Genomic DNA, 26669 nt, shown 5'->3' on the forward strand with positions numbered 1-26669 from the left:
AACAAGTGAAGAACAAACACCATTGTAAATACAACCCATATTTCTGTATTTATTTTCTATTTGCACATCATTACAACCCTGTATATTTACATAATATGACATCTGAAATGTCTCTATTCCTCTGGAACCTTTGTGAGTGCAATGTTTACTGTTTATCTTTGATTGTTAATTTCACTTTTGTTTATTATCTATTTCACTTGCTTTGGCAGTGTAAACATATGTTTCCCATGCCAATAAAGCCCTTTGAATTGAATTGAGAGAGAGAGTGGGGGATCAAAAAAGCCCAAACATCTGGCCTCTTCTATAACAAATGTCTCTCTCCTCTCTCCTGAGTTGCTGAGATGCATTTGGCTCGCTGAGGCTAAGGGCAGGAGCAACCCTCCTCCTCCTACCTCCATCCCTCCCAGCATCTGAGCGTTAAATCAGAACTGGCCCGTCTGTCTCTCCCCACATCTCCTCTCCAGCCCACTGGGACTGGCTCAATTCCAGGGATGTTAGAGGAAACAGAACTCTGAAACAACACAACTCCACAGCCATTTCCATCCAGGCCCAAACCGCTCACCAGAGAGGGATGTCTCCACTCCACCCAGCTAGCAGGCAACCATTTTCCTCATTAATTCGATAATGTGTTATTTTACAGCCAAGCTCACCCCTGTCGGGTTACCCCGTCCCTCCTCCCCTCATCCCTCCCATAGCCCTTAGCAACTGTCATTTATCGAGTGAGCACACAGTAGCCTCCCTGCACAAACACAATCCTACAACAAAGAGCCAGAGGGAGAGAAAGAGTGTGTGTGCGTGCATGTGTGTGTGTGTGTGTGTGTATACTAGCTTGTATACTAGAGTGTATACTAGCTTGAGGAGTTGATCTGATGGGAGGGAAGAGGCTCTGTAAAGCATCCTATAGATACAGTTTGCTCACAGCATTTTCACTCCATTGATTCCTATTATGACCCCAACCTTCTGGATACCGACCAACCACGGTACGGTACATAGAACCATGTCTCTCCTCTCTTCCTGGGGAAAGAAAAGACTACGTCAGGTGTTTTAGGCTTTGGTGTTTTGCCTTTTTCGAGATCGGTTCTATTTAGGTGTGGACGTGCACTGATTGGCGGCGTCCTCATTGGTCAGGATGTGTTGCACCTGTCGCCTCGTTAGTTTCACCTGTGCTGGCACAGCTGCTGTCTAGGAGCTGCAGGGCCAACGCTCCAGTTGATGAGAGATGTTGGAGGAGCTACACCGCTGTTTAGCACTCCCGCTTTCAGTTTGTGAATACAACACATTTTCTCGCGTCTCCCTATTTGGTTTGCTCCATATTATAGGTTGGTGTTTATTTTCATTTGTCTTCTCTTGGGCAAATTTGGTAGGCACTTATGGTGGGTGTCTTTTAGGACCCATATTTCCTGTTGCTTGCAAGAGAGGGAGGATGATGGAAAGGTTCCTACAGGGGGTAGAGTACACCCCGTAGACGTGCAGCTGCGAGAGGTAGAACTTAAGGCAGAATGGGAACAGAAATTAGAGTACGAGATACCTTTTGCTAGTTCCCCCTCCTGTTTGAGCGACAATTCTGTTTCTTGTTGCGGAACGTAACACAGAGCAAAGGAGAGTTCAGGACTTCCTAGAAACAGGTGAAAGCATCATTCACCCTTTATCATATATACATCCCTACTGTCTGTCACCCCTGACCGTGTAGCCACTGGGGCTAACGCCATTAAAGTCAACTAAACCTATTTCCTCCTTCGACCATGTATAGAAAGCGTGTCAACTACAGACATATAGCTGGCAAGAACTGATAGTTGGAGGGAGAGACCAGGAGAGAAGGCAGTGGTGGCTTGCAGGCATTGCTGACATTTGGCATTGATTCCCCACATTTTTATTGCCACCACTCTGAAAAGCCTATTGGACAATTACAGGGAGACCCCCATTGGTTCTGAGGGTCTGCCCGAGACTTTGATCTATCCTGGTTTTCCCCGTTGCTTCGTGGAAAAACGGGAGAGGTTCGGAAAGGTGCAGGAGCTGTAATTGGCTACGAGCAGACCAAACTCAAAGCAGCTGTTGGGAGAGGTGGGGGAGAATCTGGCAGAAGAGAGAATGCTTCATTAAACAACAAGAAAGTGCAATCTGGAAAATGTTTTTTCATCGGCGGCTGGGTGAATTACGGCTGATTTCTCAGACACCGCAAAGTGCAATCAAGTAGTAGAGATAGAGGACTCATCTTTATATATGTGCCGTTATAGTGTCTGTAACAGCATGGGAGGCACCATTGAGGCTATAACCCATAGGAATCCCCACCCAGTTGACCCAACTGACTACTTTAAAATGGTGGAAGCCCTCAATGGTGCTGCCTATGCCAAAATGGCTTTTGGGCCACTAGAGGCCTCTATCATTCTCTATGGTAACAGCCAATCTAAAACTGTATGGTCAACTACACATATGCTAACTACCAATCACAAAGTCCTTTGTTTCAGTGTGGCTGATTGAAGTTATGTGTACAGGTAGGTGTAGCTTTAACTCTGACCTATGATCACGTCCATCAAGTTTAACTATACACAACTGGCCCCAGAACAGTGCTAAAAGAATATCATCCACAGCCCCCAGGCCACACTATCACTGGTGGTATGTGTCTGATTCTCGGATTATAAGAACACTGTAATATATAGGACAACATGAAAGAGCCATAAAGAGAGCACTGAGGCATGAGCTATGTCAGATGAGGAACCAAATGATAACATTTTAATTCAGGGAATAGAAGGGGGTATTAGGGATTAAGTGGAGTGTTTGCATGACTAGACAGGTTTAGACAGGGGACTATAATCCAGAAAGTGGCACCAGACTATATAGGTTAGCCTCCCATCTAGTCTATACCACCACCCCCATTACGTGTTCTGCAACCCCATAAACTAGTCCTCTCCTCTCCTCCCCATCCCATCCCATCCCATCCCCCTCTAACGCTCCCACGGAGCAGGCCGTAATTAATGACCCATGGAGCTGACCTAGGCAATGATGCAGTTATGGCCTGTGGTAACTGGTGAGCATGGTGATGGATGCTAACACAGATTTGTTGTACTGTGCAGCTGACAAGGCCTGCGTCTGGGGCTTTGTCCAGAGAGAGAGACAATGTGGACACTTATCCAAAAGGGCGGGTAGGGACATGGGGTGAAGAAAAGTCACTGAAGTTTATGAGAGGGATTTTCAGATTTTTATACATTTTTAACAAGAGCTGTCTGTCATCATAGTTGCAACTGAGGGAAGTTTGTGGTTTGAGACTTGGCATGGAAACAAGCAAACACACATACACAAGCACACCCGGCCACACAGACATAAACAACACACAGAAACACACACGAAAAACACTTTAGAGAGGGTGACTATCCTTGGCACCCTGTGTGTGTGTGTGTGTGTGTGTGTGTGTGTGTGTGTGTGTGTGTGTGTGTGTGTGTGTGTGTGTGTGTGTGTGTGTGTGTGTGTGTGTGTGTGTGTGTGTGTGTGTGTGTGTGTGTGTGTGTGTGTGTGTGTGTGTGTGTGTGTGTGCGCCATTGGGCTGTGGCGTCTGTCCAGGGCGGGTGAGTTCCGTCTGCTGCTCTTCCCTAGTTTGGGGGTCACTGCCCAGATCTACCGCAGGCCGCAGTCAGGCATTTTGACTCTCACTGGGGGTCTGACTACAGCTTGGAGCCACTCCACCCCTCTGCCCCACAGCAACAGCTACACCCAGCCTAGCCAGCCAGCCAGCCAGCCAGCCAGCCAGCCAGCCTGCCTATCTACACTATAGCTGTATGCTTCAGCACAAGACAACCTGACCATCTAAAAACAGGCTGTAAACCATGTCTGACAATGACAGGATTTACAAGAGCAACTCACCAGGTGATATTCTGAACCAAACAACTCATCCTTTCAAGCACAATGCTTCAAGTCTGTATGACGCTCTCTCTCAACCAGAACAAAGGGTCCGTTTTCCTGTAGTAAATCGTTTTTTTTACAAAATGTTCCACCCGAGAATAGTCCCGGGTAACCCGGTATTTCCCACAAAGCCTGGAAGTGTTATTCTAAAGCATATAAATGTGTTGATTTGATTAGAGGTTTGATGGTCATGAAAATGATAGTCCGATGCTAACTGAGCCAGATGAGCCCTACATTTCGTTGTACTTATCGTCATCATTGTAATGGCTATGACATGCTTGAACAACATAGGACTAGAATAAGATGCAGACGGCTTTTGCTTCTCTTCACGAAGATTGAATGGTTATGGGTCTGAATCAGGGTTACCATTAGCCGGTAATAGCCAGGTTTTTGGCCGCATTTTTGTTGTTGTTGAAAAGCCGATAAATAAAATTGCTGCGTGTGTCTATATATTCGTTATGTATCTTATTTATCACACGCGCAGAGCACACCGATACAGAGCCTGTCAGACAGAGCTTTTATAAGACCAATCATTGCTCAACAATTCCAAAAATTATATGTTAAAAACTGTTTTTGGGCCATGATTAAACATAGCTATTTTTTATTTCTCAACTGGTAATTGAAGCGCCCTTCCCATTCGCCATTTAAATGCAGGCATTCATCAGCGTGTCACATACCACTTTGCAATGAGCTGGAGGCAGTATGCATTTTGAAAACATATACAGTGCCTTCAGATTCATACCCCTTGACTTATTCCACATTTAGTTGTGTTACAGCCTGTATTAAAAATGTATTAAGTATATATATTTGTTAAACCCATCTACACACAATACCCCATAATGACAAAGTAAAAACATGTTTTTAGACATTTTTGCAAATGTACTGAAAATGAAATACAGAAACATCTATTTTACATAAGTTTTCAATACTTTGTAGAAGCACCTTTGGCAGCCATTACAGCTGAGTCTTTCTGGGTAAATCTCTAAGAGCTTTACACACCTGGATTGTGCAACATTTGCCTATTATTCTTTTCAAAATTCTTCAAGCTTTGTCAAATTGGTTCTTGATCATTGCTAGACAACCATTTTCAGGTCTTGCCATTTTCAAGTAGTCATAAACTGTAACTCGGCCACTCATGAACATTCACTGCCTTCTTGGTAAGCAACAACTCCAGTGTAGATTTGGCTTTGTGTTTTAGATTATTGTCCTGTTGAAAGGTGAATTCATCTCCCAGTCATCTCCCTAGGATTTTGCCTGTGCTTAGCTCCATTCTGTTTATTTTTTTATCCTGAAAAACTCACCAGTCCTTAACAATTACAAGCATATCCATAACATGATACAGCCACCACTATGCTTGAAAATATGGAGAGTGGTACTCAGTAATGTGTTGTATTGGATTAGCCCAAAACATAACAATTTCTATTCAGGACAAAAATGTAATTGTTTTGCCATTTTTTTGCAGTTTTACTTTAGTGTCTTGTTGCAAACAGGATGCATCCTTTAGAATATTTTCATTCTGTACAGGCTTCCTTTTTTTCACTCTGTTATTTAGGTCAGTATTGTGGAGTAACTAAAATGTTGTTGATCCATCCTCAGTTGTCTCCTATCACAGCCATTAAATTCTCTAACGGTTTTAAAGTCACCATTGGCCTCTTGGGGAAATCCCTGAGCGGTGTCCTTCCTCTCCAGCAACTCAGAAGGACACTTGTATCTTTGTAGTGACTGGGTGTACTGATACACCATCCAAAGAGTAATTAATAACTTCACCATGCTCAAATGGATATTCAATAGCCATCTACCAATAGGTGCTTTTCTTTGCAAGGCATTGGAAAACCTCCCTGGTCTTTGTGCTTGAATCGGTGTTTGAAATTCACTGCTCAACTGAGGGACCTTACAGAAAATTGTATGTGTGTGGGGTACAGAGATGAGGTAGTCAGCAAATCCAACACAGCCCATCACTGCGTACCACTCTTAATATTTTCAAGCATCGTGGTGCCTGCATCATGTTATGGGTATGCTTGTCATCGGCAAGGACTAGGGAGTTTTTTAGGATAAAAAATAAATGGAACAGGGACCTCCCGAGTGGCGCAGCAGTCTAAGGCACTGCATCGCAGTGCTAGAGGCGTCACTACAGACCTGGATTCAATCCCAGGCTGTATTACAACTGGCCGTGACTGAGAGTCCCAAAGGGCGGCGCAAAATTGGTCCAGCATCGTCCGAGTTAGGGGAGGGCTTGGCCGGGGAGGCTTTACTTGGCTCATCAGTGACTCTAGTGACTCCTTGTGGCGGGCCAGGTGCCTGCAGGCTGACCTCGGTCGTCAGTGGAACGGTGTTTCCTCCAACACATTGGTTCGGCTGGCTTCTGGGTTAAGCAGGCGGTTTGGTTTCGGAGGACGCATGACTCAACCTTCACCTCCCAAGCCCGTTCGGGAGTTGCAGCAATGAGACAAGATCCTAGAGGAAAACTGGTTTAGAATTCAAGACACACTCTGCAGCAATACGCCATCTCATCTGGTTTGTGCTTAGTGGGACTATCATTTGTTTTTCAACAGGAAAATGACCCAACACACCTCCAGGCTGTGTAAGGTCTATTTGACCAAGAAGGAGAGTGATGGAATACTAAATCAGATGACCTGGCCTCCACAATCACCCAACCTCAACCTAATTGAGATGGTTTGGGATGAGTAGGACCCCAGAGGGAAGGAAAAGCAGCCAACAAGTGCTCAGCATATGTGGGAACTGCTTCAAGACAGTTGAAAAAGCATTCCAGGTGAAGCTGGTTGAGTGAATGCCAAGAGTGTGCAAAGCAGTCATCAAGGCAAAGGGTGGCTATTTTGAAGAATCTGAAATATAAAATATATTTTGATTTGTTTAACACTTTTTTGGTTACTACATGATTCCAAATGTGTTATTTCATAGTTTTGATGTCTTCACTATTATTCTACAATGTAGAAAATAATAAAAATAAAGAAAAACCCTTGAATGAGTAGGTGTTGTAAAACTTTTGACCGGTAGTGTATATAAGGTCCGACAGTTGATAGTGCATGTCAGAGCAAAAACCAAGCCATGAGGTTGAAGGAATTGTCCATAGAGCTCCGAGACAGGATTGTGTCGAAAATTCTGCAGCATTGAAGGTCCCCAACAACACAGTGGCCTTCATCATTCTTAAATGGAAGAGGTTTAGAACCACCAAGACTCTTTCTAGAGCTGGCCGCCCTGCCAAACTGAGCAATTGGGGGAGACAGGCCTTGGTCAAGGAGGTGACCAAGAACCCGATGGTCACTCTGACAGAGCTCTACAGTTCCTCTGTGGAGATGGGAGAACCTTCCAGAAGGACAACCAGCTTTGCTGCACTCCACCAATCAGGCCTTTATGGTAGAGTGGCCAGATGGAAGAAACTCTCCAAATACAGATGTGCCAAGCTTGCATACCACTGCTGGCTTGCTTCTGAAGCTAAGCAGGGTTGGTCCTGGTCAGTCCCTGGATGGGAGACCAGATGCTGCTGGAAGTGGTGTTGGAGGGCCAGTAGGAGGCACTCTTTCCTCTGGTCTAAAAAATATCCCAATGCCCCAGGGCAGTGATTGGGGACACTGCCCTGTGTAGGGTGCCGTCTTTCGGATGGGACGTTAAACGGGTGTCCTGACTCTCTGAGGTCATTAAAGATCCCATGGCACTTATCGTAAGAGTAGGGGTGTTAACCCCGGTGTCCTGGCTAAATTCCCAATCTGGCCCTCAAATCATCATGGTCACCTAATAATCCCCAGTTTACAATTGGCTCATTCATTCCCCTCCTCTCCCCTGTAACTATTCCCCAGGTCGTTGCTGCAAATGAGAACGTGTTCTCAGTCAACTTACCTGGTAAAATAACGGTAAAATAAAATAAATAAATAAATACCCAAGAAGACTCTAGGCTGTAATCACTGCTAAAGGTGCTTCAACAAAGTACTGAGTAAAGGGTCTGAATACTTATGTAAATGTGATATTTCAGTTTTATATTAAAAAAAAAATAAACATTTCTAAAACCATGTTTTTGCTTTGTCATTATGGGGTATTGTGTATAGTGACGAGAGGGGAAAAAATGATTTGATACGTTTCAGAATATGGCTGTAAAGTAACAAAATGTGGAAATAGGCAAGGGGTCTGAAAACTTTCCGAATGCTCATGGGATCAGAGACCATCAGCCTTCCATTGTCAATACCAGTGATAATAATTCATGTCATTTTGTGAAGTGGGGGGGACGGGACGGGACGGGACGGGGCGGGACGGGACGGGACGGGGGGGGGGGGGGGGGGGGGGGGGGGGGGGGGGTAGAAGCGACCAAGTAAAAAAAATCAGTCCTGTAGAACTAGCTGCAATTTAAAAAATAAAAACTTCTTTACAATAAAAAACAAGGTGACGTGTAAATTACTGTGTGTAAATTAAACGTGCATTCAGATATATTACTAGTCTTAATATTGCTGTACCATAGACTATGCTGCAGCAAATGTATCTGTCACAAGACAAAAAGTTACCAGCTGATGAGATGATACATGCATTGTGAACTGCATTCCATATGAGATGCGCTGTCTGTCCGCACCCTGAGCATTGATGATTGATCATGCAGATAGCAGAGAAAAGAAGCCCGTAGAGAAGACAGATTTAATATCATTTAACAGTTCAATTTCACGTCATGAGGTTCATAGAAATAATTTGTTATGTAATTCACCAGTTTCTCTCAGTTATTTATCCTGTGAAGCAAAAGTGGGTGTTGGCGGGAAATCTCTGTAACTCTCAGTAAACTAGTTCCCGCTATTAAACTCTAGTCCCAGGGCTCTATTAAGTAATTAACTAACTAACATTACTGAGAGGGAGATTCTTCCCCTTGTTCTCTGTAAAACAGAGAGAGAGCAGCCTCCTCACCCAGCTGGCTCTGTGGAGATATCCACTCCCCTCCTCCTCTCATTCCACCCCCTCCTCTACTCTCCTACACTATGGGCCTGTTGGTTTCACTCCAGCCCCTGTTCGCCTTCTGTGGTTACTAAGTCTTCCGCTGCCAAACTCACTCAACAGTGGAGGTTGAACTAATCTTTTAAGAGTCCCTGGCAGTTTCACACACACACACACACACACACACACACACACACACACACACACACACACACACACACACACACACACACACACACACACACACACTAATCTAGTGTGGAAAAGGGGTCATTGTGCCACACGGTAGTATGTGGGGTTGGCTGGAGGTAATGCTGAGAGACCGCGTTACTGTTTAGAAATGCCTGTTAAACCAATCATTCCTCTCCATCGTCCACCCACACGCGCAGTAGGGTTTGGTGTGATCCAGATTTTCATACCGTTTCTCTCCCGGGGTATACGGTATTACTGAGGCACTATTTCAATGTTTTTTTTTGGGGGGGGGGGGGGGGGGTAATCATTTCTGGGGAACGCACAAAACAATTTAGGCAACAAGGATCTTGTTCCAGGAGGGGATTGATGTCTCTGCTGTAACCAAGAAACTTGATCTTGGCATCTAGCCACTTAGCTAGCAAGTTAGCAAACCAAATGCATATCTGGAGTCCTGAGCTGGATATCATTTATTTGACACGTCTTAGATTTCTTATAGTTATACACAAACCCCCGCAGACCCCACGAGGCGGGGAGGCCCCCAACCCTCAAAACGATATCGAAAATTATAACGTAGGTATTTTGAGATACTCCAGTATATTGCCCAAGCCAAACACGCTGTCACACACACGCGCAGAAACCCTCCTGGCAGCCCAGTCACATTCATACAGACACTACTGCTGCTACAGTCCCCTGTAATTTCAGCTGATGGCTTCATCATACAGGATTTGCATTGGGAAGGAAAATCCCCTGACACACACCACTACATGGCTCATCTCTCACAAGCCTGGTATTGTGTTTCATGTCAGTGTGTTTGATGCCCGTGTACACACACACACGCACATGCACCTACACACCCTTGTATTTATTTGTATTTTTGCACTGTCTATGCACACTCACAGGATTCTACGCATACACGCACACTGACACACAAACACACACATAACATGCACACACATTTATACTGGCTCTACACACACGCACTCAAATACAATCTTCATTTACGCTGCTGCTACTCTGTTTATTATATATCCTGATGTCCAGTGGGAAGGAAAAGTATGTGAATCCTTCAGAAATACTGGGATTTCTGCATAAATTGGTCATAAAATTTAGACAAACACAGTCTGCTTAAACTAATAACACACTAACACACTCTTGAGGTCATGCCACAGCATCTCAATTGGGTTGAGGTCAGGACTGACTGGGCCAATCCAGAAGGCGTATTTTCTTCTGATCAAGCCAATCTGTTGTTGATTTACTTCTGTCTAATGGGTTGTTGTTCTGTTGCTTCACCTAACTTCTGTTGAGCTTAAATTGGTGGAGAGATAGCCTTACATTCTCCTGCAAAATGTCTTGATAAACTTGGGAATTCATTTTTCCATCGATGATAGCAAGCTGTCCAGGCCCTGAGGCAACAAAGCAGGCCAAACCATGATGCTCCCTCCATCATACTTTACAGTTGGGATGAGGTTTTAATGTTGGTGTGCTGTGCCTTTTGTTCTCCACACATAGTGTTGTGTGTTCCTTCCAAACAACACAACTTTATTTTCATCTATCCACATAATATTTTGCCAGTTGCGATGTGAAACATCCAGGTGCTCTTTTGCGAACTTCAGACCTGCAGCAATGTTTTTTTTGGACAGCAGTGGCTTCTTCCATGGTGTCCTCCCATGAACACCATTCTTGTTTAGTGTTTTACGTATTGTAGACTCGTCAACAGAGATGTTAGCATCTTCCAGAGATTTCTGTAAGTCTTTAGCTGACACTCTAGGATTCTTCTTAACCTCATTGATCATTCTGCGCTGTGCTCTTGCAGTCATCTTTGCAGGACGGCCACTCCTAGGGAGAGTAGCAACAGTGCTGAAATTTCTCCATTTATAGACAATTTGTCTTACCGTGGACTGACTTTTACAGATACTTTTGTAACCCTTTTCAGCTTTATGGAAGGCAATAATTCTTAATTTTAGGTCTTCTGAGATCTCTTTTGTTCGAGGCATTGTTCACATCAGCCAATGCTTCTTGTGAATAGCAAACTCAAATTTTGTGAGTGTTTTTCATGGGTCAGGGCAGCTCTAAACAAAATCTCCAATCTGGTCTCATTGATTCGACTCCAAGTAACTTTTGGAGAAGTAATTAGCCTAGGGGTTCACATACTTTTTCCCACCTACACTGTGAATGTTTAAATTATGTATTCAATATAGACAAGAAAAATACAATAATTAGTGTGTTATTAGTTTAAGCACACTGTGTTTGTCTATGGTTGTGACTTAGATGAAGATCAGATAAAATTTTATGTCAGATTTATGCAGAAATCCAGGTAATTCCAAAGGGTTCACATACTTTTCTTGCCACTGTATCTACCTCTATCGATCCAGTATCCCTGCACTTTATAAATATTCTTATTATCTTCTTATTCCTTATTTTTATTTCTCATGTGTTTTTGTTCTACCTTGTTATTTTTCGTACTACATTGATATGTATTACTGAATTGTTGAGTTTAGAGCTTGTGCACATGACACTAAAACTTGAAACACGCACGCACACACTATGGAGGTGATGAAATCGTCACGATTGAATCAGAGAGGTTGCTAAGGGACACAGAGCCACACAGCCTGGCACCATGGAGTCGTCCACTTCTACCAACATCATATCTCAACTAACATATTTATTCTATGACAGAGAAGAGAGAGGGGAGGGGGGTTAGTGAAAGAGAGCAAGAGAGAGAGGTTGTCCAACAGCAACATATGTCCAGAACAGGCTTGCAAATTTTCAGTAACTTCTTAAATTCCCTTGTTTTCCAGATATCCTGGTTGGATTATTACCCATTTATTCCGGGAATCCACCAATCTGTATTTCTGGAAAGTTCCTGGAATTTTGCAACCCTAGGCCCTAGTCGAACACACACACTCACTCTGGACCTATGTGGAAATAACCCTGGGGCTGGCCAGGAGTGTTCCCTGACCAAAATAACACCCTAGCAGGACCCGGGCATGGGAGGGGAGGGTGGGGTGGACAAAGTGTCTATTGAGGCTGAGCTTGGGTCAGGTCTGACCATTTTGGTACAACCAACCTCAAAGAAGAAAAAACATAGGTATGCAGTATGCACTGGTCCTGGACCAGCATTCCCCTCCCCAAACCTTCAAATGAATCATCGGAGTGCAAATAAAACAACTTGCCCTGGAGTCAAACAAAATACCTATACATCCTAGAGGCGGATGTGCTGTTTCACCTCTTTTACAGGTACACAGGCTACATTCAAATGAAATCAGCTGGCTCTCAACGTGTCTCTAGACGGGACTAAGACAAGGTTAACACATAGACTAAATGACACATAAGGCTAACACATAGACTAAATGACACATAAGGCTAACACATAGACTAAATGGCAATAAGATGGTTAATATACTGGCAATAAACATGTTAAATAATGAGAAAGATTGCCTAAACGATTCCACCCAATATGTAGGTTTTACCAGCTTACCCCCGACCCATGTGAAATAGGTCATAGAGATAATGATAGGAAGCTTAAGAGGCCATCGGTACACCAAAGAGGATCATTTGAATTGGACAAACCCAACATAGGCTGCCTAAAAGAATCCTTACATTTGAGCAGCCCTCTTTCTCTCCTTTTAAAACCCACCTACTTATGGCCAAGATTATGAGCTCTCTCTATCGCGCTTGAACTCTTCCATCCGCTTTCAGCTTGAAATTCTTCTCTCACTCTTAAGTTTCCATGTGGCTATCTCTGTCCCCTCTCTTTCGACGGCGTTTAAGTCAGTGTGTCCCAATTTTCCTGTTCCATATTTCAGAAATGTAAGTCTTTCCTTTCAGTGTCAATCGCTGTGGCTAGCCGTGGAAGAAAATATCCTTCCATTCTTGGCAAGTGAGATGAAGGTCTATTTCAGACTATGCATGTAGTACATGAGGAAGTGGGTCTGTCAGAAAGCTAACTGAACGTAAACAATACAATCATCTGTTCAGTGGCACTGCTTTACTGATGCTCCACTGACAAAGCTCTGTTTCAGCCCAAGCTTCTCCTGGTTACTTCTCCATTGAATGACGCTTGTATTTGAGAGCACTGAGAGGGAGATGTTTTGTCTTTCCTCTCTTTCGCATTGAAGAAGCAGCCATCTTGGATTGACCAGCATGAATACAGTTCCTCCTGAACAACACCCACTTCAACAGGCCAAAGGGACATGAACGAACAATTACTATTGTTGTTTACAGCAAGACCATCTACCATGGGGAGAGAGAGATCACGGAGTGGAGGAGAGGAAGAAGAGAGAAGTCCTAGCTAGCAGACGGCCTGAATCATCCACAGAGACAGTACCTTCTCTCTCCAGAACCAGAGCAGCCATTAGGAGAAAAGCCTTCTGCTAGAGGAACACTTCACTGTGAACACTCACTCCAGCTTTGGGATTGGAGGAATCAAAAAGCCCAGCTAGCTACAATACAAACAAACAGCCCAGCTAACTACAGTACGAACGAACAGCCCAGCTAGCTACAGTACGAACAAACAGCCCAGCTAACTACAGTACGAACAAACAGCCCAGCTAGCTACAGTACAAACAGCCCAGCTAGCTACAGTACAAACAGCCCAGCTAACTACAGTACGAACGAACAGCCCAGCTAACTACAGTACAAACAAACAGCCCAGCTAACTACAGTACGAACAAACAGCCCAGCTAACTACAGTACAAACAGCCCAGCTAGCTACAGTACAAACAAACAGCCCAGCTAGCTACAGTACAAACAGCCCAGCTAGCTACAGTACAAACAGCCCAGCTAGCTACAGTACAAACAAACAGCCCAGCTAGCTACAGTACGAACAAACAGCCCAGCTAACTACAGTACGAACAAACAGCCCAGCTAACTACAGTACGAACAAACAGCCCAGCAGTACGAACAAACAGCCCAGCTAACTACAGTATGAACAAACAGCCCAGCTAACTACAGTACGAACAAACAGCCCAGCTAACTACAGTACGAACAAACAGCCCAGCTAACTACAGTACGAACAAACAGCCCAGCTAACTACAGTACGAACAAACAGCCCAGCTAACTACAGTACGAACAAACAGCCCAGCTAACTACAGTACGAACAAACAGCCCAGCTAACTACAGTACGAACAAACAGCCCAGCTAACTACAGTACGAACAAACAGCCCAGCTAACTACAGTACGAACAAACAGCCCAGCAGTACGAACAAACAGCCCAGCTAACTACAGTATGAACAAACAGCCCAGCTAACTACAGTACGAACAAACAGCCCAGCTAACTACAGTACGAACAGCTCAGCTAACTACAGTACGAACAAACAGCCCAGCAGTACGAACAAACAGCTCAGCTAGCTACAGTACGAACAAACAGCTCAGCTAGCTACAGTACGAACAAACAGCCCAGCTAACTACAGTACGAACAAACAGCCCAGCAGTACGAACAAACAGCTCAGCTAACTACAGTACGAACAAACAGCCCAGCTAACTACAGTACGAACAAACAGCCCAGCAGTACGAACAAACAGCCCAGCTAACTACAGTACAAACAAACAGCCCAGCTAACTACAGTACGAACAAACAGCCCAGCAAACTACAGTACGAACAAACAGCCCAGCTAACTACAGTACGAACAAACAGCCCAGCTAACTACAGTACGAACAAACAGCCCAGCAGTACGAACAAACAGCTCAGCTAACTACAGTACGAACAAACAGCCCAGCTAACTACAGTACGAACAAACAGCCCAGCAGTACGAACAAACAGCCCAGCTAACTACAGTACAAACAAACAGCCCAGCTAACTACAGTACAAACAGCCCAGCTAGCTACAGTACGAACAAACAGCCCAGCTAGCTACAGTACGAACAAACAGCCCAGCTAACTACAGTACGAACAAACAGCCCAGCTAACTACAGTACAAACAAACAGCCCAGCTAGCTACAGTACAAACAAACAGCCCAGCTAGCTACAGTACGAACAAACAGCCCAGCTAGCTACAGTACAAACAAACAGCCCAGCTAGCTACAGTACGAACAAACAGCCCAGCTAACTACAGTACAAACAAACAGCCCAGCTAACTACAGTACGAACAAACAGCCCAGCAGTACGAACAAACAGCCCAGCTAACTACAGTACGAACAAACAGCCCAGCTAACTAGAGTACGAACAAACAGCCCAGCAGTACGAACAAACAGCCCAGCTAACTACAGTACGAACAAACAGCCCAGCTAACTACAGTACGAACAAACAGCCCAGCTAGCTACAGTACGAACAAACAGCCCAGCAGTACGAACAAACAGCCCTGCTAACTACAGTACAAACAAACAGCCCAGCTAACTACAGTACGAACAAACAGCCCAGCTAACTACAGTATGAACAAACAGCCCAGCTAACTACAGTACGAACAAACAGCCCAGCTAACTACAGTACGAACAAATAGCCCAGCTAGCTACAGTACAAACAAACAGCCCAGCTAGCTACAGTACGAACAAACATCCCAGCTAGCTACAGTACGAACAAACAGCCCAGCTAGCTACAGTACGAACAAACAGCCCAGTTAACTACAGTACGAACAAACAGCCCAGCTAACTACAGTACGAACAGCCCAGCTAACTACAGTACGAACAAACAGCCCAGCAGTACGAACAAACAGCCCAGCAGTACGAACAAACAGCCCAGCTAACTACAGTATGAACAAACAGCCCAGCTAACTACAGTACGAACAAACAGCCCAGCTAACTACAGTACGAACAAACAGCCCAGCTAACTACAGTACGAACAAACAGCCCAGCTAACTACAGTATGAACAAACAGCCCAGCTAACTACAGTACGAACAAACAGCCCAGCAGTACGAACAAACAGCCCAGCTAACTACAGTATGAACAAACAGCCCAGCTAACTACAGTACGAACAAACAGCCCAGCTAGCTACAGTACGAACAAACAGCCCAGCTAACTACAGTACGAACAAACAGCCCCGCTAACTACAGTACGAACAAACAGCCCAGCTAGCTACAGTACGAACAAACAGCCCAGCTAGCTACAGTACGAACAAACAGCCCAGCTAGCTACAGTACGAACAAACAGCCCAGCTAACTACAGTACGAACAAACAGCCCAGCTAACTACAGTACGAACAGCCCAGCTAACTACAGTACGAACAAACAGCCCAGCAGTACGAACAAACAGCTCAGCTAACTACAGTACGAACAAACATCCCAGCTAACTACAGTACGAACAAACAGCCCAGCAGTACGAACAAACAGCCCAGCTAACTACAGTACAAACAAACAGCCCAGCTAACTACAGTACAAACAGCCCAGCTAACTACAGTACAAACAAACAGCCCAGCTAACTACAGTACGAACAAACAGCCCAGCTAACTACAGTACGAACAAACAGCCCAGCAGTACGAACAAACAGCCCAGCTAACTACAGTACGAACAAACAGCCCAGCTAACTACAGTACGAACAGCCCAGCTAACTACAGTACGAACAAACAGCCCAGCTAACTACAGTACGAACAAACAGCTCAGCTAACTACAGTACGAACAAACAGCCCAGCTAACTACAGTACGAACAGCCCAGCTAACTACAGTACGAACAAACAGCCCAGCTAACTACAGTACGAACAAACAGCCCAGCAGTACGAACAAACAGCCCAGCTAACTACAGTACGAACAAACAGCCCAGCTAACTACAGTACGAACAGCCCAGCTAACTACAGTACGAACAAACAGCCCAGCTAACTACAGTACGAACAGCCCAGCTAACTACAGTACGAACAAACAGCCCAGCTAACTACAGTACGAACAGCCCAGCTAGCTACAGTACAAACAAACAGCCCAGCTAACTACAGTACGAACAAACAGCCCAGCTAACTACAGTACGAACAAACAGCCCAGCTAGCTACAGTACGAACAAACAGCCCAGCTAGCTACAGTACGAACAAACAGCCCAGCTAACTACAGTACGAACAAACAGCCCAGCTAACTACAGTATGAACAAACAGCCCAGCTAACTACAGTACAAACAAACAGCCCAGCTAACTACAGTACGAACAAACAGCCCAGCTAACTACAGTACGAACAAACAGCCCAGCTAACTACAGTACGAACAGCCCAGCTAACTACAGTACGAACAAACAGCCCAGCTAACTACAGTACGAACAGCCCAGCTAACTACAGTACGAACAAACAGCCCAGCTAACTACAGTACGAACAAACAGCCCAGCAGTACGAACAAACAGCCCAGCTAACTACAGTACGAACAAACAGCCCAGCTAACTACAGTACGAACAAACAGCCCAGCTAACTACAGTACGAACAAACAGCCCAGCTAACTACAGTACGAACAGCCCAGCTAACTACAGTACGAACAAACAGCCCAGCTAACTACAGTACGAACAGCCCAGCTAGCTACAGTACAAACAAACAGCCCAGCTAGCTACAGTACGAACAAACAGCCCAGCTAACTACAGTACGAACAAACAGCCCAGCTAACTACAGTACGAACAAACAGCCCAGCTAACTACAGTACGAACAAACAGCCCAGCTAACTACAGTACGAACAAACAGCCCAGCTAACTACAGTATGAACAAACAGCCCAGCTAACTACAGTACGAACAAACAGCCCAGCTAACTACAGTACGAACAAACAGCCCAGCTAACTACAGTACAAACAAACAGCATCCAGCACCTGGTCACAACACATGCATGTACGCTTTGGCACAAACACACACACGCACTGCTGACAGCGTATTAGCCCCAATATATGTGTGAGAGTATGTGTGTGTGTGTTTGTTTGTGTAAGTGTGTTTGTTTGTGCGTGTGTATTCTGTTACGCAACGGGAGAGCTCGTCCCATCTGTGCCTCTCTACAGACCCCCATCCCTGACCAGTGAAGTGAGAAACCCCAAATCAGCCATGCAATCTGCCTCAGCCGTACTCATCATCTTCACCATCAACCCCTTCCTCTTCCTCCCCATCATAATCATTACCCTCATCATTTTCCTCCTCCACCTCTTCCTCCACCTCATCACTTTCATCCCCATCCTCACTCACGACGGCTCAACCACTAACAGAAAACATCTCCTATTCTCCGTCCCCTGAAGCTTGATCAAACAGATTCCATACATTTTAAAATGCCGATTATCCCACAAATACATGAGTGCAACTCCGGCATCGTCTGTGGAACTGTACAGTGACTTCAGAAAGAATTCATACACCTTGACTTATTCCACATATTGTTGTCTTACAGCTTGAATTCAAAATGGATTATTTCAGATTTTTTTTTCTCACTCATCTACACACAATACCCCATAATGACAAAGTGGAAACATTTTATTTATTTGCGAATTTATTGAAAATGAAATACATAAATGCCTAATTTACATACAGTTGAAGTCAGAAGTTTACATACACTTAGGTTGGAGTCATTAAAACTCGTTTTTCAACCACTCCACAAATGTCTTGTTAACAAACTATAGTTTTGGCAAGTCAGTTAGGACATCTACTTTGTGCATGACACAAGTAATTTTCCCAACAATTGTTTACAGACAGATTATTTCACTTATAATTCACTGTATCACAATTCCAGTGGGTCAGATGTTTACATACACTAAGTTGACTGTGCCTTTAAACAGATTGGAAAATGTCTTTAGAAGCTTCTGATAGGCTAATTGACATCATTTGAGTCAATTGGAGGTGTACCTGTGAATGTATTTCAAGTCCTATCTTCAAACTCAGTGACTCTTTGCTTGATATCATGGGAAAATCAAAGGAAATCAGCCAAGACCTCAGAAAAAAAATTGTAGACAGCCGCAAGTCTGGTTCATCCTTGAGAGCAATTTCCAAAACGCCTGAAGGTACCACGTTCATCTGTACAAACAATAGTAGGCAAGTATAAACACCATGGGACCACGCAGCCGTCATACTGCTCAGGAAGGAGACGCGTTCTGTCTCCTAGAGATGAACGTACTTTGGTGCGAAAAGGGCAAATCAATCCCAGAACAACAGCAAAGGACCCTGTGAAGATGCTGGAGGAAACAGGTACAAAAGTATCTATATCCACAGTAAAACAAATCCTATATCGACATGACCTGAAAGGCCGATCAGCAAGGAAGAAGCCACTGCTCCAAAACCGCCATAAAAAAAGCCAGACTATGGTTTGCAACTGCACATGGAGACAAAGACTGCCCTTTTTGGAGAAATGTCCTCTGATCTGATGAAACAAAAAGTTGGCCATAATGAACATCATTATGTTTGGAGGAAAAAGGGGGAGGCTTGCAAGCCAAAGAACCCCATCCCAACTGTGAAGCACAAGGGTGGCAGCATCATGTTGTGGGGGTGCTTTGCTGCAGGAGGGACTGGTGCACTTCACAAAATAGATGGCATCATGAGGCAGGAAAATTATGTGGATATAATATATTGAAGCAACATCTCAAGACATCAGTGAGGAAGGTAAAGCTTGGTCGCAAATGGGTCTTCCAAATGGACATTGACCCCAAGCATACTTCCAGAATTGTGGCAAAATGGCTTAAGGACAACAAAGTCAAGGTATTGCAGTGGCCATCACAAAGCCCTGACCTCATCCTATAGAACATTTGTGGGCAGAACTGAAAAAGCGTGTGCGAGCAAGGAGGCCTACAAACCTGACTCAGTTACTCCAGCTCTGTCAGGAGGAATGGGCCAAAATTCACCCAACTTATTGTGGGAAGCTTGTGGAAGGCTACCCGAAACGTTTGACCCAAGTTAAACAATTTTAAGGCAATGCTCCAAATACTAATTGAGTGTATGTAAACTTCTGACCCACTGGGAATGTGATGAAATAAATAAAAGCTAAAATAAATAATTCTCTCTACTATTATTCTGACATTTCACATTCTTAAAATAAAGTGGTGATCCTAACTGACCTAAAACGGGGAATTTTTACTAGTATTAAATGTTAGGAATTGTGAAAAACTGAGCTTAAATGTATTTGGCTATGGTGTATGTAAACTTCCGACTTCAACTGTAAGTATTCACAACCCTGAGTCAATAGATGTTAGAATCCCCTTTGGCAGTGATTACAGCTGTGAGTATTTCTGGGTAAGTCTCTAAGAGTGTTGCACACCTGGATTGCACAATATTTGTACATTATTATTTTTGAAATGTTTCAATCCCTGTCAAGTTGGTTGTTGATCATTGCTAGACAGCCATTTTCAAGTCTTGCCATAGATTTTCAAGCCGATTTAAGTCAAAACTGTAACTAGGCCATTCAATGTCGTCTTGGTAAGCAACTCCAGTGTATATTTGGCCTTGTGTTTTCGGTTATTGTTCTGCTGAAAGGTGAATTTGTCTTCCAGTGTCTGTTGGAAAACAGACTGAACCAGTTTTACCTCTAGGATTTTGTCTGTGCTTAGCTCTATTCTGTTTATTTCTATCATAAAAAACACTGGTCCTTGCCAATGATAAGCATACCCATAACATGATGCAGCCACCACCATGCTTGAAAATAGTAAGAGTGGTACTCAGTGATGTGTTGGATTTGCCCCAAACATAACGCTTTGTATTGAGGACATATTTCTTTGCCAAATGTTTTGCAGTTTTACTTTAGTCATGCCCTGATCTGTTTCACCTACAATTGTCTCCACCCCCTCCAGGTGTCGCTTATTTTCCCCAGTGTATTTATCCCTGTGTTTCCTGTCTCTCTGTACCAGTTCGTCTTGTATGTTTCCAAGTCAACCAGTGTTTTTCCCGATCTCCTGCTTTTTGCATTCTCCTTTTTCTAGTCCTCACAGTTTTGACCCTTGCCTGTTTCTAGACTTTGTACCCGACTGCCTGACCATTCTGCCTGCCTTGACCATGAGCCTGTCTGCCACTCTGTACCTCATGGACTCTGATCTGGATTTGACCTTTTTGCCTGTCCACGACCATTCTCTTGACTACCCCTTTGGATTATTAAATATTGTAAGACTCCAACCATCTGCCTCCTGTGTCTGCATGTGGGTCTCGCCTTGTGCCTTGATACTATCATTAAGATAGTATTGTGGAGTAACTACAATGTTGATCCATCCTCAGTTTTCTCCTATCACAGCCATTAAACTCTGTAACTGCAAAGTCACCATTGGCCTCATGGTAAAATCCCTGAGAGGTTTCCTTCCTCTCCAGCAACTGAGTTAGGAAGGACACCTGTATCTTTGTAGTGACTGGTTGTATTGATAGACCAACCAAAGTGTAATTAAGAACCTCACCATGCTCAAAGTAATTTTTTACCCATCTACCAATAGGTGCCCTTCTTTGCAAGGCATTGGAAACCTTCCTGGTCTTTGTGGTTGAACCTGTGTTTGAAATTCACTGCTTGACTGAGGGACCTTACAGATAATTGTATGTGTGGGGTACAGAGATGAGGTAGTCATTTTAAAATCATGTTAAACACTTATTGCACACAGAGTGAGTCCATGCAACTTATTATGTGACTTGTTAAGCAAATTTGTACTCCTGAACTTATTTAGGCTTGCCATAACAAAAGGGTTGAATACTTATTGACCCAAGACATTCCCGCTTTTAATTATTAATTAATTTGTAAAAGTTTCTAAAAACATAAATCCACTTTGACATTATGGGGTATTGTGTGTAAGTCGGTGACACAACAGCTCTATATAATACATTTTAAATTCAGGCTGTAACACAACAAAATATGTAAAAAGTCAAGGTGTGAATACTTTCTGAAGGCACTGTAAGTGACCCCGCTCTGCCATTAACACCCATTTGCATTTAACGAGGCAAGTCAGTTAAGAACAAGAAAGACATTTCTACAAAATAAAAAAAACTGAAATACCTTATTTACATAAGTATTCAGACCCTTTGCTATGAGACTCGAAATTGAACTCAGGTGCCATGTGTTTCCATTGATCATCCTTGAGATGCTTCTACAACTTCATTGGAGTCCACCTATGGTAAATTCAATTGATTGGACATGATTTGGAAAGGCACACACCTGTCTATATAAGGTCTGAATACTTTCCGAATGCACTGCACTTTGAAAAAACGACTAAAATTGTGATTTTGTCAGACAACATAGGCAGCAGCTCTATAGAGATGAGATGATGACTTGGAATGAAATTAAGTCATCAAAAAAAACAAATATAATATAAACAACTGAAATATTGAATTAAAGTAAAGTGATGTGAATAAATGATTGTTAATAAGCGGTAAATGGTTAGTCACTACCATCATGGGACTTTTATTAATTGTTTTATTCTGTGTTACAGCATTCAACCCACAAAATGCATAAAGCATTTCATATAAAAAAAGAATAATATGAACCGAAATCCGTGATTATTTATTAGTAATCGAACTAAAACCTGAACTGACCTCAAAAAGCACTAATCGCTCATAACTAGGTATGAAATGGCAGGAATCAACAAATTCTCAGTAGGAGGAGCCTAGTATGCAGATATTTGTTCCTTACTGCATTCGTTTTTACTAAAAAGTACATTCTAAATAGTATGTAGTACGCTTAGTACACAGTATGCAGTTTAAGTAGGTAGTAGGCAAGCCAGATTTGGCGCCACACCCTATGTACAGGGGTTAGTGTGCATCTGCTGCCCCCCCCCCCCGCCCGCCCGCCATCAGAGAAGACAGTCTTATCTGCCTCTCTGCACACACACACACAGGGCTCATCCTGGCACAGTAAAGGGCGTCCGCTGCCAATGGCCCGCAGCTCTGTCTGCTCCGCCAGGGCTGCGGCGGGAGGGCAGGCGCTAAAACGCCACTCACTTCGTCAGCAGAAAGCCCAGGGACACCGGGCCAGAAGGAGACAACGCTGCAGCTAGCGCCAAGCATAGCGCCCACGCCTCTAGCTCCAAGCCAAACGGCTAACCGCTAACCTGCTCTGTTAGCTGGGCAGTAACTGGGCCTCGAGGCTACAAACAGGTTAAAGATACTGAAGCTGATTGCTTGGGAGAGAGGGGGAAAATATAGCTTTCTTTGTCTAGTATTCCAGTAAAAGCTTCTAGAAAAAATCTAGTTGGGTTTCAGAAATATTCGTGGGCTGAGTCAGAAGCCTCTCTCCCTGCTTTCTAATGGTACCCTATTCCCTAATACAGTGCTCTACTTTCGACTAGCGTTCTATGAGCCCTGGTCAAATGTAGTGCATTACATAGGGAATAGGGTGCCATTTAGGATGCATCCTCTGTCTCCCCTGGCTGGCTGAGGCTCGCAGACACACACATCTACTCTGTGAGGCTCATGTAGCCCTCTAATAGCCCCTCACAATGAACGTACCTGCTCAGAGACAAGGGAGGGAGGAGACAAGAGTGTCAAAATTCACCGAGAGAGAAGAGTGAATGAGGGGAAAAGCTGCTCACACAGACAAAAGAAAACAACGCTGACAATTCATTGTGCAGCTATTTTTAGGAGGAGCCCATGTCTCACAAGGCTTAGTGGCTCTATGACTGTGTAATGAACAGGCAATGAAGAGAGCACTCAGTGCAGGCAATTAGTCGGGTTTCTATGGGTCGTCTCAGTCAAGAGGTCAAACCTGACATTTTAGCCAAGGAACATGTCAAGTACCAGAAACTACACCTGAGAATCAACGGCACCAATGCAAGGACCTGCAGTTGTGAGATTTAAGTCAAATAAAAAAATGGAAACCGTTGGATTTGATTTAGATGCTCTAAATCCTACCAGTGTGGATGATGAGGCTCTAAGCCCATCCTCACTCCTTCCTTACTTGGCAGTCAATCAACCCTGCCAGGCAACAGTCAGCATGCGACTGCCTCTTCAACCTCCAGACAGGAACGGAGTAGCAACTAGAGCTAAGATTAGAGAGGGCGGCGGCCACTCACCCAGGTCTCCATGGAAACTGCTGTCATGGGGGGCTCTGCTGGTCGGCGTGGTGTCCGGGTCGAGCGGGGGCCAGATCTGGCCGGTCTTACGGACGCTCACGATGGTGGCTTCGGACATAACCACGTGGCCCTGCTGGCGGTGGGGACGCTTCTGGGACTGTGGAGTGGGGGGGCTGCTGCTGTCAATAGAGTGCTGGGAGTTCTGTGAGTTCTGTGAGGGCGAGCGGCTCTTCTCCCTGAAAGGCCGTCGGAAGGCCGTGGTGGGGCTGGGCGACACGTGGCTGGACTGGCCAGACGAGAAGTCCTCCTCGCTGGACGTCAGGTTCTCATTGGAGCTGCAGTCTGGTGTGTAGCCGCCGCCTCCGCCCCCCACGTCCTCAAAGCTCCCGGGAGAGTAGGAGCGCCCGGGCCAGGTCAGGTGGTGCTCGTCTCCAACGTGGTCCCTCATGGTGACGCCCCCTTTCCCATCCCCCCCGCCCTCGCCCATCATCACCCCGCCCACGTAGACGCTGGTGTAAGGCTGGAAGTCAGAGGGTTGCCATGGGGGTGGAGGGGGCTGTTTTCCCCCGTTGGTCTTGGGGTGGCGTGGGTTGGGATCCCCGTCCTCATACTCAGCATCGTACCCACAGGTGCTCTCGGTAGAGCGTCCCCTGTAGACCGGCCGGGTGCGGAGCTCGCCTGCCACAGTGGCCAGGTTGCCGGGCAGAGAGTGCAGGGACCTCTTGCGCTCCATCTGCATGGCTTGGCTGCCAAGGGTGCTGATCTTGTCAGAGACGTCTCGGTCGTTCACCCTGACCAGGCCCCTGTCATGGTGAAACTCCATGTTGGTGTAGAAGGGCTGCTGCTGCTGCTTCTCCTGGCTCTTTCCTCCATCCCCGGCAGAGTGAGAGTTGGCCCGTTTGATCCTCTCAAAGTTGGACCTCAGCGCTGCCACCCCCAGCCCCATGCCAAGCTTGTCATTGGGGTCAGACGCTAGGTCCTTGTTTGAGGGTGGGTTTGGGCGGCGAGGGGAGATACCCCCTTTCTGTTTGGAGGGCGAGAGGCCGTCTGTCTCGCAGGGCTCTGCCTGCTGGGGCACCTCGAAGGCAGACTGGAGCTCCAGCTCGTCACCGTGGGAGGCTGACTTCCGGGCTGTAGGGGGTCTCTGTTTGGATCTGGCCTCCCCCACCGACTGGAACCGGCTCCGCTCTCCTTGTTCCTGTACGTGTGGCTGCTGAGACTCAGCGCCCAGCCCTGCCTGGTCCCCTCCCTCATTCATCTGGGCCTTCCTGAAACCCCAGCGCTGGCGGTCATAGCTCTTCCTCTCCTTAGCCAGCAGCGTCTGCAGGTAGATCATACGGAAGCGCTCCTTGTTCACCTCCATCTCCAGCCGCCGGATGGAGGCTTTGCACTTCTCCAGCTCCTGCTCAATGCCCCCCACCGACCTGAGCTCCATCTTTGGGGGGTCTGACTCTGGAAACTGAGCTTTCCACGCTTCAATAAATCCCACCGGCTCCACCATTGTTGACATTTACTGTATAGCAATACAGATCTGACCCGGTTGATGTCACCAGTAACCGTATTTCTCGCCTATCATCCAGTTTCCAACAGGGGAAAAATCGGAATGTACCTAGAGAATCTACAATAGAAAAAACCCATTCATTTTAATGGTATGATAAAGCGGTTCAAAAACGGACAATTTAACTGTTGTCACGTCTTTACCGATTTCGCAGACAAAATATATTGTATTGTCAACAATAGAAATATTTCCAGTCAAACGCCTGTTCTGCATTATTCCTGAAAGGCCACTTGCAGAATGAGAAAAAAAAATCTGTCTCGACACAATGACAGCATCTGTCCTCCTGAGCGGATGATCAGGATCTAGAGCGGATCTGGATCTTCCGTGTGATTAGAAAGTGATAACGGATCTGCAACTACTTACTTTACATTTTCTTATTCAATTCACTTTATTCCATCATTGATGATCGTCGTTCATTCACATGACAACATCCCTGTTCCATTATCGCCTCCAGTTGTTCCTAGCCCTTTGTACCAGCAGCGACCAAGGAGAATGGCATAAAAATAGAAACCCGAGAATGATATAATTTCCCACGACAAATTAATTTACTCCTGTTGCTATTCGAAATCGATAATTAATTATAATTTGTTTTGTCTTGTTACCCCATGTTTTCGCGGTTTCGTGTCAATGTACAGTTTATGCAGACATTCCCTGTTCCTCTCCTGTGGTTGTGCTTCGTGTTCCCATCTCAATCTCGCACTGGAGACTGAGACTGCAGGAAAGGGAGGGACCAGACGCAAAATGATTGACAGTGGCCACACTCGGTTTCGGTTCAATTAAAGAGACAGGGCATGGATGTATTCAACAGTATACCACAGAACAATTATTATTCCATTTTCAGATAATAATTCATTATTCCGGAGGTGGTTAATTTATTGATATTTCAGTCAATCCTATAAGCATAATATATAGTCGAGACTGATGGATGTAGTCTATATTCTATGCATTGCAGCTTGGATGGTAGAAAGAGGTATTAAAATATATTATTGTGTTCTCTCTTCATATGGACTAAGAAATGGCAATTATAATATGCTACAGTGATTGAAATCAACCTGCCGTGCAGGTGTGATACTTGTGGGAGCGTCGGAATTCCTGAAATGACACCAGACTGCAACCCTGTGGCTGTTCACCTAAAGTGCATACAGTAGTAGGCTAATGATTATACTCACTTCAAATCCACAATATACACCGAACAAAAATATAAACACAACATGTAAAGGGTTGGTCCCATGTTTCATGAGCTGAAATAAAATATCCAAGACAATTACCATGTT

At 44.8% G+C, this 26669-nt stretch overlaps 1 protein-coding gene across 1 annotated transcript in view; it reads right to left on the reverse strand.

The window, feature by feature from the left end:
- LOC129863861 (breakpoint cluster region protein-like) overlaps positions 1-26100 on the reverse strand; it is a 139932-nt gene extending 113832 nt beyond the window's left edge. Inside the window, exon 1 of the mRNA XM_055936201.1 lies at positions 23838-26100. Within this exon, the coding sequence (XP_055792176.1) occupies positions 23838-25347 (1510 nt within the window). The 5' untranslated portion in view covers positions 25348-26100. The remainder of the gene's footprint in view (positions 1-23837) is intronic.
- Positions 26101-26669: the final 569 nt, after the last annotated feature.

The sequence above is a fragment of the Salvelinus fontinalis genome, chromosome 10, assembly GCF_029448725.1.
Source record: "Salvelinus fontinalis isolate EN_2023a chromosome 10, ASM2944872v1, whole genome shotgun sequence".
NCBI lineage: Eukaryota > Metazoa > Chordata > Actinopteri > Salmoniformes > Salmonidae > Salvelinus > Salvelinus fontinalis.